At 46.8% G+C, this 12,030-nt stretch overlaps 1 protein-coding gene across 3 annotated transcripts in view; it reads left to right on the plus strand.

Moving 5' to 3' along the window:
• CLASRP (CLK4 associating serine/arginine rich protein) overlaps positions 1–12,030 on the plus strand; it is a 664,783-nt gene that overhangs the window by 149,079 nt on the left and 503,674 nt on the right. For all 3 annotated transcript variants that reach the window (XM_069207696.1, XM_069207697.1, XM_069207699.1), the window contains one exon: positions 2,120–2,199. In XM_069207696.1, the coding sequence (XP_069063797.1) occupies positions 2,120–2,199 (80 nt within the window). The remainder of the gene's footprint in view (positions 1–2,119; positions 2,200–12,030) is intronic.

Below are 12,030 nucleotides of genomic sequence, written 5' to 3' on the forward strand. Positions count from 1 at the left end.
CACATCAGACAGCTCACCTTAGGGGTGGGTCTGACCTGAGAGATGGGCACACCTCTCGGTCTACTAATTTTTCCCTGTCCAGGTGCCAAGTGGGCCCTGGGCAGGGCGGTTGGCATCCTCTCCTTACAGGGAAGCAAGATCTACAAATCTAGGGTGGTGGGTTTCTTTGAAGACCCCTGCGTTGGAATGCAGATTCGCTAGCCACTTGGGAGGTGTGTGTTTACACCCCTGTCATAGTAGGCTTTTTTAATGTCCGCCCGAGAGCAAAGGGGTCAGAAACATGTCTGGTGGTGGCAAGCCAGTTAGAACTAACAGTCAGCACACCGGTAAATGGTAGGTTTTTCAGGAGGAACCTCTAAGGTGCCCACTGGGTGCATCTATTAATAAATCCATCACTGCCTTCAGCAAGGGCTTATTAATATGAGATGTTTGATACCAAACATCCATATTTTCAGTGACGCCCTCATGTAGCTGGCAAACTCGGTTTGACCATTGTTCAGCACATGTACTTAAAATGACTTCCCTGTCCACTCACTGTGTCTAAGAATCGACAAAGATATAGGGGTACATCTGTTCATACGGATATGCCCTCACATGTAATATAATACATCCTGTCTTAGGGCTGTAAGCCCCGGCCTGCTGTAAGGGGGACGGGGGACTTACATATACTGCATGCAGTGTTAGGAGACATGGCACACAGGCTCTACCCCATGTCATGTTTTCAGTTCGAGCTGCACCAAGACACGCAGCCTGCAGTGGCAGTCTGCACGTGCTAGGTGATGGGTCGGACCCTCTTTGGTACCTATGCCCTAGGGACCACAGGTATAATTTACTAGATTGTTATAGAAGGTGGAGTTATAGAGGGTGGGAAAGGTTTTGCCAATTGAGGGACAATTGTACATTTTTAGGGAAAGAGATTTGGCACTGGGGACCTGTTTATCAGGAAGCCAGTGCACTTGCAGTCAAATTTGCATTGAATACCAGGAACAAAATGGGGATTGACTATCAAAAAGGGGCACTTCCAGGTTGCCCCCACTTTCTTCGCCTCATCTCCTGATTGGAAGAAGTCTGAAAGATATCAAGGTGAGGCTTTTTTCAGTGTCACCTCACACCACATTTAAATTAGGCAGGTGGCTGCAGCGAAATCCAAATTTTAAACCCCAGTCTGAAAAACTGCCTTTGTCCCCCTTCCCAGAAGCTTGTGTCCCTGGATCTGTGGGATCATTTGGTGTGGAAAATATCTATCTGTGACCTGTAGTGTCAGATTTTTAAGTAATGTCTACGAAAGTGCAAAGATTCCAGTGGAAGGACACCTCATTTAGCTTGATACCCCAGGATTAAGGGTTTCTGTCATCTGTGCCCGTTCCTAGCACAGGACACCAACTCTTTTGTGTCTTCTGCACATGTTGTACACACACTCCAGCTCCTCTTACAGACAGTGATAACTTGCCCTACAGCAAGTGGGAATTGTACCAGGTGGCTGCTGAACTGTATTTGTTCCGAGCCGAACTTGCCCCTTGTGCTTTTCACTGCAGGTCCCAGACACTGCTTGCCATCACAGACGCGGTATTTATGAGTTCCACTATAATAATAGTGCCCATAGACTTAACGTTATAGAAATTTTAACACGTGGTGCATGGTGGGAAGTGGCTAACGAGTTCTGATTTTGTTTGCTGAGCTTTATTTTGTGGGTATTTAAGACCTTTTTTGAACAAAGTAAGGGGCTTCATGGTCATTCCAGTTTATAAGGGATAGTGAGTGATGTATTGTGTTCCGAACTTCCTCCTCACATTACGAGCTTCAGTAACCCCTGGGCTGCCCTGCCTTGTTACAATTAAGAGACTGGGGCCAAAGAGGGGTATTGGTATAGCAGCTTGGAGTCCAGCAGTGTAGATGCCCCAAGACTCCACTGGCAAATGGCTCCAGCTATCACAGTTGGAGTACGGTAGACTTTGTTTGCCGTGCGGCCATCAGAACTTGGTCTGTGTGTTTGAGAAGAGAAAAACCTTTAAAAGTCAGCATGTTAATCATCTGGTATATTTCATGTTTCCCTAGTAAAAGCATGCATCTTTATTGATGGTCATTGCTTTCTTTTTTTTTTTTTTTTTTTTTTTTGCAGTTCTTCAGAACAGGAGTCTGATGAACGGAAGTGCAACTATGAACGATACAGGGGCTTGGTGCAGAATGACTTTGCTGGCAGTAAGTTGGGCTTAAATTTTGTATCCAGTGTTCAAGAGAAGAAAATTATACAGTTATGTTTCCTCTAATAGTTAGTTTCTTTTGCTGTATCGCTTTCTCTTTGCAAAGAATACAAAGATCTCTGTCAGAGGGTTAAAAGAGCTTTTTGAATGTTGAACAATACATTCGCCGGTACCAATAGAACCTCTGCAAATGGTTCAGAAGGATCTGCGGATGCTCTGTGGATCCTTGGACATAGGTTTTGGTGAATCTGGTACACCTGGATTTGCTCATTCATTTGCAGGTACTACGAATTCTGGAAAGCGCAAAATGGAAATATTTAAATGTAACACTGCATCTGTGACTCTTTAGTTCAACTTGAACACTTTTTCAAATGACATGTTAGCTTCCTTTCTTGCCAAATCCAAGATAAAAAAAAATACATGATTTGCAGAACAAGGAAAGAAAGTCCCACCTATGTGTTCATGCATGGTTTGTGAAAATGGAAAGAGTTGCCCTTTCATGATATTGTCTGTCGGTGAATCTCCGAATCCTTGAACACAAAAATAAAAATGAACAAGTATTGGCAAAGCCAAAAAGTCCTGCCTGTACAAGAGCTGTTGGCAATGTGTTTTGCTATGCTGTACACCAGTGTGACTGCTGTTCAGCATGGCTAAATGTTAGTTGTGTGGAGTGTCACAATGGAGTAGGGGAGTACAGTGTGGTATAGTGGATTTATTGGAGTGTCGTAGAGGGCGTAGAGTGTCTTAGGGTTGAGTAGGGAGGAGTAGAGTTCAGTGGCAGAGAGTGCCATAGAGTGTTGTGGAGTGTCTTGGAATTGGGTGGAATGGGTTGGAGTGGATGGAGGTCGTGTGATGGATTGGAGTAGAGTGGGACGAATTGAGCACAGTGGGGTGGATTGTTGTGGTGTGAATTGGATTGGAGCGGGGTGGATTGACATGGGATGGGATGAGGTGGAGTGGATTGAGGTGGATTTGAGTGGGGTGAATTAGATGGATTGGGTGGTTTAGCTTGGAGTGATAGGAGTGGAGTGGAGTGGATTGGATTGGAGTGGGATGGATTGGATTCACTGGACTGGGAGTGGGGTGGATTTGACTGGAGTGAGGTGGATTTGACTCGAGTGGGGTGGATTGGATTGGATTGAACTGGACTGGAGTGGGTTGGCTTGGATTGGATTGGAGTATGTTAGCAATTTTCAGAAACATAGTTGTAGGAAGTTGGCTCTGTATGCACTATTTCAAAGTAAGGAATAGTATGCACAGAGTCCAAGGGTTCCCCCTAGAGGTAAGATAGTGGCAAAAGGAGATAATTCTAATGCTCTATTTTGTGGTAGTGTGGTCGAGCAGTAGGCTTATCAAAGGAGTAGTGTTAAGCATTTGTTGTACACACACAGGCAATAAATGAGGAACACACACTCCGAGACAATTCCAGGCCAATAGGTTTTTGTATATAAAAATATATTTTGTTAGTTTATTTTAAGAACCACAGGTTCAAGATTTACATGTAATACTTCAAATGAAAGGTATTGCAGGTAGGTACTTTAGGAACTTTGAATTAGCAAACCAGCTTATACAGTTTTCACAAATCACATATAGCTTTTTTAAAACTAGACACAGTGCAATTGTACACAGTTCCTGGGGGGAGTAAGAGTTTGTTAGTTTTTGCAGGTAAGTAAACCACCTACGGGGTTCAGGTTTGGGTCCAAGGTAGCCCACCGTTGGGGGTTCAGAGCAACCCCAAAGTTACCACACCAGCAGATCAGGGCCGGTCAGGTGCAGAGGTCAAAGTGGTGCCCAAAACGCATAGGCTTCAATGGAGAAGGGGGTGCCCCGGTTCCAGTCTGCCAGCAGGTAAGTACCCGCGTCTTCAGAGGGCAGACCACGTGGGTTTTGTAGGGCACCGGGGGGGACACAAGTCCACACAGAAAGTACACCCTCAGCAGCACGGGGGTGGCCGGGTGCAGTGTGCAAACAAGCGTCGGGTTTGTAATAGAAATCAATGGGAGACCAAGGGGTCTCTTCAGTGATGCAGGCAAGGGGGGGGGGCTCCTCGGGGTAGCCACCACCTGGGCAAGGGAGAGGGCCACCTGGGGGTCGCTCCTGCACTGGAGGTCGGATCCTTCAGGCCCTGGGGCTGCGGGTGCAGTCTTTACCAGGCGTCGGATCTTAGAAGCAGGCAGTCACGGTCAGGGGGAGCCTCGGGGTTCCCTCTGCAGGCGTCGCTGTGGGGGCAACTCTGGCTACTCACGGTCTCGCAGTCGCCGGGGAGTCCTCCATGAAGTGTTTGTTCTCCACAAGTCGAGCCGGGGGCGTCTGGTGCAGTCTCTCAAGTCTCACGCTTCCGGCGGGAAACGCAAGTTGTTTCAAAGTTGCAGTCTTTGGTGAACAGAGCCGCTGTCCTCGGGAGTTCTTGGTCCTTCTAGATGCAGGGCAGTCCTCTGAGGCTTCAGAGGTCGTGGTCCCTGTGGAAAGTGTCGCTGGAGCAGTGTCTTTAGAAGTGGGGAGACAGGCCGGTAGAGCTGGGGCCAAAGCAGTTGGTGTCTCCGTCTTCTCTGCAGGGTTTTTCAGCTCAGCAGTCCTCTTCTTCTTAGGTTGCAGGAATCTGAGTTCCTAGGTTCTGGGGAGCCCTTAAATACTAAATTTAAGGGCGTGTTTAGGTCTGGGGGGTTAGTAGCCAATGACTACTAGCCCTGCAGGTGGGTACACCCTCTTTGTACCTCCTCCCAGAGGGGAGGAGGACACATCCCTAATCCTATTGGGAGAATCCTCCATCTGCAATATGGAGGATTTCTAAAAGTTAGTCACCTCAGCTCAGGACACCTTAGGGGCTGTCCTGACTGGCCAGTGACTCCTCCTTGTTTTTCTCATTATCTCCTCCAGCCTTGCCGCCAAAAGTGGGGCCGTGGCCGGAGGGGGCGGGCAACTCCACTAGCTGGAGTGCCCTGGGGTGCTGTAACAAAGGGGGTGAGCCTTTGAGGCTCACCGCCAGGTGTTACAGTTCCTGCAGGGGGAGGTGTGAAGCACCTCCACCCAGTACTGGTTTTGTTACTAGCCACAGAGTGAAAAAGGCACTCTCCCCATGTGGCCAGCAAAATGCCTGGTGTGTGGCAGGCTGCTAAAACTAGTCAGCCTACACGGATAGTCGGTTAAGGTTTCAGGGGGCACCTCTAAGGTGCCCTCTGGGGTGTATGTTACAATAAAATGTACACTGGCATCAGTGTGCATTTATTGTGCTGAGAAGTTTGATACCAAACTTGACAGTTTTCAGTGTAGCCATTATGGTGCTGTGGAGTTCGTGCATGACAGACTCCCAGACCATATACTCTTATGGCTACCCTGCACTTACAATGTCTAAGGTGTTGCTTAGACACTGTAGGGGCACAGTGCTCATGCACTTGTGCCCTCACCTATGGTATAGTGCACCCTGCCTTAGGGCTGTAAGGCCTGCTAGAGGAGTGACTTATCTATACTTCATAGGCAGTGTGAGGTTGGCATGGCACCCTGAGGGGAGTGCCATGTCGACTTAGTCGTTTTGTCCTCACTAGTACACACAAGCTGGCAAGCAGTGTATCTGTGCTGAGTGAGGGGTCCCCAGGGTGGCATAAAATATGCTGCAGCCCTTCGAGACCTTCCCTGGCATCAGGGCCCTTGGTACCAGGGGTACCAGTTACAAGGGACTTACCTGGATGCCAGGGTGTGCCAATTGCGGAAACAAAAGTACAGGTTAGGGAAAGAACACTGGTGCTGGGGCCTGGTTAGCAGGCCTCAGCACAGTTTCAAATCAAAACTTAGCATCAGCAAAGGCAAAAAGTCAGGGGGTAACCATGCCAAGGAGGCATTTCCTTACAATAGTTTAGGAAAGTGCCCCTTTTAGACATGGTCACCCCCATTTTTTGCCTGGTATTTGATACAATTATGACAGAAGTGCACTGCAAACCAGGTCCCCAGTGCCAGATCTCTTACCCTAAAACTGTGCAGTTGTTCTCCGATTGGCCGTGCCTTTAGCATCTATAAGTCCCTGGTAAATTGCATGCCTGGTACCCAGGGCCTGGAGGACTAAAGAGGGTGCCTAAGGGCTGCAGCATGTTTTGCGCCAATCTAAGAGACCCCCCTCAGCACACTCATGCAAACTGCCATTGCAGGCTGTGTGACATGATGCAAAGAAAAGTGAAAACATGACATGGCACACATCCTGTGTGCCATGCCTACAGACACTAAATGCATTATAGGTACGTCACCCCTACAACAGGCCTTATAGACCTGAGGCAGGGTGACCTATACTACATGTGCAGACATATCTGCATGAATAGATATGCCCCTGTGGTGTCTAATTCTATTCTCAGATATTACAAGTGAACAGGGAAGCTGTAGAAAGTGCATGTGCTGGACATTGGTAATTAGGAGTTCCCCAGCTACATGATGGCTTCACTGAACCCAGGTGGTATGAAATATCTCTTATTGATAAGCCCGCACCGATTCCAATGTTGGGTTTATTGATACATGCACCTAGAAGGCACCTTAGAGGTGCCTCTGAAAACCTGCCAACTACTAATGTGCTGGCTGATTGGTCCTCACCTGCTCGCCACCATGGAGGAGTTTTCAGACCCCCTGGAGGAGCCAGCCTAAACACTCTGTGGTCAGAAACAAAGCCTGCTGTGGGTGGAGGTGTTACTACCTCCTCCAAGCAGGATGGTTAGTTACCAGCATATCAAGGCAGGAGGCTTCAAAGGTGTCTGCTGTCTTTGTTATGCCATCCAGGCTTCCCCAGTCAGTGGAGGTGCCACCTCCCTTCCCCGGGCCCATTTAGCACTAGGACAGGTGGAAAAATTAGCTAGTCAGGAGGTGTGTTCTCCATCAGGCTAGATCCACCCCTAAGTGGGCTACCTGATGTGAACATTAAACTTAGAATTCCACCATCTTGGTTTTTGGTGGAATTAGGCTCACTGGGTCAGGGCTGTGCCCACTCCCCACTTGAAGTTGTCATATAGAGGGTTTAGTCACCCTAAAAGTAGGCAGGCCAATGGCTACTATCTGTCACTCCCCTTAAACACTCCTAAATTGTGTATTTAGGTGGCACCCCTAATGCCAGGAACTCAGATTCAATGGATCCAGAAGAAGAGGACAAATTAGAGCTGCATGAAAGCAACAGCAGAAGATGTGCTGTGGACTTTTGGCACCAAACCCTGCCTATCTCCCATCAGTCTTGATAATCGTGTCATAAACATTTACATAAACATCCTTGCTATTTTTCTAAATTGTGCTCTGATTTATTCTTTGAGTGTGTCTTATTTAATGCCTCTGTGAGTACAACAGATGCTTAGCACTGCCCTCTGACAAGCCTAAACTGCTTAACCACTCTGCCACAAAAGAGAGCATTTAGTGTTGTAATTTGTGCCTCTCTAAACCCTTAGGGCTTTGCCTGGACTCTTTACACAGTGTACCTCATTTTGGTCCACTATGCAAAGCCATCTTCCTACACATGGAAAATACAACTATCGTATTTGAGGCATGAGTCTCAAATGCAAATGTTATCCAATGGGTGAAACATACTCTGCACATGGTCACTTTCAAACAACTTACATGACTGTTCTTCTGGACTTAAGGTAAGTAAGGAACCAAGGTCCAAGATAGCATCAACGGTCAAGTTTACCTACCCTGATGTGTCCGGGTGCAGAGGTGCTTTCAAAGGTGGTAACCTCAAACTCAGTCCTTCATGTTGTAGTCAGGTGTAGGAAGCTGGCTCTTTATATGGTATACCAAAATGAGGTATACCGTGCAAAGAGTCCAGGGGTTCCCTTGCCAGTGGACAGGGACTTGCTCTAGCAATCTCAAGGTGGTCTTTTAGGGGTAGTGTGGTTGAGCAGTCTTAGGTTTATCAGAGAGGAGTATTAGACATCTGCAAATACACACAGTCAATAAATGAGACACCCAACTCAATAAGGAGATCCACATCAATTTACAAAAATAACGTGTCTTTATATATATTAAGGCACCAGAAGCAATACGATCAGTTAAGTGCGTTTTGCAAGAAATCTACTTTCAGGTTTCAAAAGTCAACAGTGCATTTTTCAGAAGCAGCAGTGTTATCCTGTGGAGAGAAAAACAAGTACTGTATTCAGGTGTAGTACATTGACTTACGGGACCAATCTTTTGGACCTAAGTATTGGGCATGGTTGAGGACCATACCAACAAGTCACACCGGGCGGCACTGGGGCAGCCGGGTGCAGAAGTGTAGTACGGCATCCAGTGCTCAATGAGGCTGTTGCTTTGGACAGGTAGTTCAGTTGGGGAGAACCAACCGGTGAGTTCAAGCCTTGAGATGCTCAGGGATGGAGGGACACCTCGGTCCTCTTCTCCACAGGCCAGGGGTGATGGGTGCAGAGGTGTCCTAAAGCACGTGTTTTCTCCCATCAGCAGTACTCGCGGTTGAGGGGGCCTATGGGCAGAGGCTGCAGGTATCATCAATGAGTCCACAGTAGCCAATGAACTACTTATCCTTGAGGTCACCACGCCTCCTATATGACCACTTCCTGTGGGGGACTGGGCCTAACACCATATCCGGAGCAGGCATTGTTTCCTGACCTCAAAGTGCTGGCTCCCACCTACAGGGGGTCAGAAGCTCATCTGGTGGCAGCCTGGAAGTTGCCAGTCTGGCAGCACAATAGAAGACTTGTAGGTTTCAGGCAGGACCTCTAAGGTGCCCAGTGGGTGCATGTCACAATAAAGCTAATACTGTTTTCAGTATAGATGTATTAAGATGAGGTGTTTGATACCAAACACCATAGGTTTCAGTATGTAGCTGGAGAACTCGTAATGACTAGTGCCAGTACATATACTTAAGATGGCCTCCCTGTTCAGTTGTCATCTAGAATTGAACTAGACAGTACAGGGGGATATCTGCTCATGTAGATAAGCCCTCACATCTAATATAATGCACCCTGCTTTATGGCTCTTAAGGCCTTCTGTGGGGGTGACTTACATATATTTAATGCAGGAAGTTAGCTTAATCACTATGTGACTATGCTATGTTGTGTTTTAGCACATGGTTTGCACCACGTCACGCAGCTTGAGATGGCATTCTGCATGCAATTTGTATGAGGGTCCCTTAGGGTAACATGGTGCATGTTGTAGCCCTTCGGTACTCTCTTTAGTACCTATGCCATGGATACCAGGGGCGCACCGTTTACTAGGGACCTGGTGTGTGCCAATTGTAACACAATGAAAGCATTTTACCTTGTTAGGGGAAAGAACATTGGCACTCATCAGCAGGCGGAGGAGGCCAGTCTGGGCTACCATACTTGGCTCGTCACTTTTGGGTCATGATACGTCCTTGACTTTGGTGTACCGTACCCTTTTGATGGGAGTATTTAGGGTTGCATGGGGATGCGTAAGCTACCCGGGGACAACGATACTGCCCCTTCCAAAGCATTGTCCGGTACTACTCTTGACACCTTCCTTGCCCGGACTGCTGGGGTTAAAAGCAAAGAAATTGATCTTGAAGTGAGGCGCCTGCCCCTCGATGTGGGCGAGGTCCTAATAGTAATTTGGGGGACCACCTGAGTGGGATACATGCAATCTCTTCTATGACTGACTGACTGACAGACGAGCTCTAATCTTAATAGCTCACACAATACTGCTAAATGCCTGAACATTAGTGGTAACATCCCTTATACCAAAAGAAAGTAGAATCCCAAAGAAGTGGGACTATCTAGAACATTTAAAATACCTAGAGCCCAAAAGTGCGCCTACGAATCCCTAGAGCTCTCTTCCTTACAACCTACTAAGGGCTTCTCAACCACTGGAAGTGCATCCAAAAGTGTTGTTATTATTGTCTGAGATTTTGTGTTAGAAAAAAATATATCAGTGTTGGTAGCAAGTGTTACCTCGCTGTTGGACAGGATACAACGCCTGGAAGCTACAGTTACCCAGTTAACTAAGTCCCATGCAGATCTGTTATCTGTTATCCACCGGGCACCAACTATGAACGTATGACCTGATCTCACAAGGCCGTCGGCTGAGGATGGAGCTTTACAACCTGGTCAACATGCTGGTCAGAAGGCCAAATTTGGTTTAGCGATAGCCAAAAAGCCCCCTTGCTCCCCAATACTTACTCCAGATGTTTGTCAGTGGGTAAAGTGGGGGCTGGAGACATACAAGGAGGTTCTAGGCCTCTGAATGGACCCCAGAGACTGTTAACGTTTCCAAGGTTCATCCTTTTCTTAAACAGTCCTGCTTAAGTCTCCCTCCAAACTGTTGTCCATACGTGGCCGTTCTGACTAGTGTACCCTATTTAAGCTCTACTAGCAAGTAATCCACTATCCAACTGAAAAATCAAGTTTGCCATTGGTTGTCTAGAAATGCAGACTTTAATATAAATGAATATAGTGATACATTGTTCACAAGAAGGGTTGGCTGGCTCGGTCCCTCTTCTAAACACCAGAATGTGGTTTTGTTGTTCACTGTAAATACCCAGAATTGGGCTGTCGACTGATTTACAGCGAAGCAAAGGGGTTTCTGCAAAGAGCTAATATAAACATTGTCCATTTAGGTTTCTTTTAAAGAAGCTTTCAGCCCAGGAGGGGAGATAGGTAGGTGTCTTCGACAACCAAGACAGGTTAGGTAGCTAGGTTCACAGTTCCTATTGCGAATAGATTCTTTCCCCTGTCAGATCTCTTTAACTTTGAAATACCCTTCGAGCCCTTAGATGCACTTATGGACACAGCTAAGGTTTTAGGGGATAATTCTATCTTGGGAGTGCAGGGTCCCTGCCACTAAAGATAGTCAGGTCGAATATTGTGGGGGCCATGAGTAAGCAGCAGGACCCTAGGTAATTTGGTTTCATTTCTCAATTCGATGTAGCAGTGCTGCAGGAAACATGGTTCCCCTGGGGAGCTTATATGTGATGGCCTTGAGAGCCACATTCCAAGCGACAAAGATGACCTGGGAGGTGAGGGGGTTGGGGCTTGTCGCTGTTGGTTCAGACCTCTTTAAATGTAACAGTCATCCCGATAGTCTTAAATTGTAATAGGATTAAGGTAGTGTGGGTAGTGCTGCAAAATAAGTTTAATTTCTTTTTAATCAAGCTCTCTAATTCTGTATATGAAGTGGGCTGCCAGACAGACTTTTCTCTTTAAGGTGCTGTCCACCCTGAATATAAAGTCATTCACCTTGGACTGTGACTTTAGTGTTATTGTGGGGAGTGATTTTAATGCTAAATTATCACAGCCATTACACCCGTTGACCATTTCATTTTGTGAAATGTGCACTAACCATTTGGTCCCATCTGATAAGGGAGATGGAAGGCTGTTAATGGCTTTGGGCTCATCTAGTATAATGGAACATGTGGATGACCCTTTAAATCAGACCCCGACTTTTTTTGGTTGGGCTGGTACTCTGCCATAGAATGTTTTTTTGTTTTTTTTCAAGTAATCTGGAAAGTAGCTGAATCATGTATTAGCCATCATAACCCCTTCGGATTCTCCATGATGCAACCTTACTGATCCAGTTGAACTAAAAGCTTTGGGATCACCAGGCTTTTGCAATGGGAAAAGGGTTTGAGACTTCAGTGGTGGTCCATGGTTATTCCTACGTTGACGAGTCTGGTGATAACAGGCAACCAGGAAATATTGGTTGACTCTTTTAACTGCCAACTTGCCTGCCACTGATATCCTAGTGGCGTTTGTAGCCTTGGTTCTTCTGTTACGTTAATTTTGCTCAAACTGTCTCGACGGGAGGAGGCCTAACAAGCTGTTATGGCTTAGTAAGGATTTAATTCTGCTAGCTATAGGCTCAGAGAGCTACTGAATGCCAGGCCGCGGGACCACCCGAGTAT

This window comes from Pleurodeles waltl, chromosome 9, assembly GCF_031143425.1.
Source record: "Pleurodeles waltl isolate 20211129_DDA chromosome 9, aPleWal1.hap1.20221129, whole genome shotgun sequence".
NCBI lineage: Eukaryota > Metazoa > Chordata > Amphibia > Caudata > Salamandridae > Pleurodeles > Pleurodeles waltl.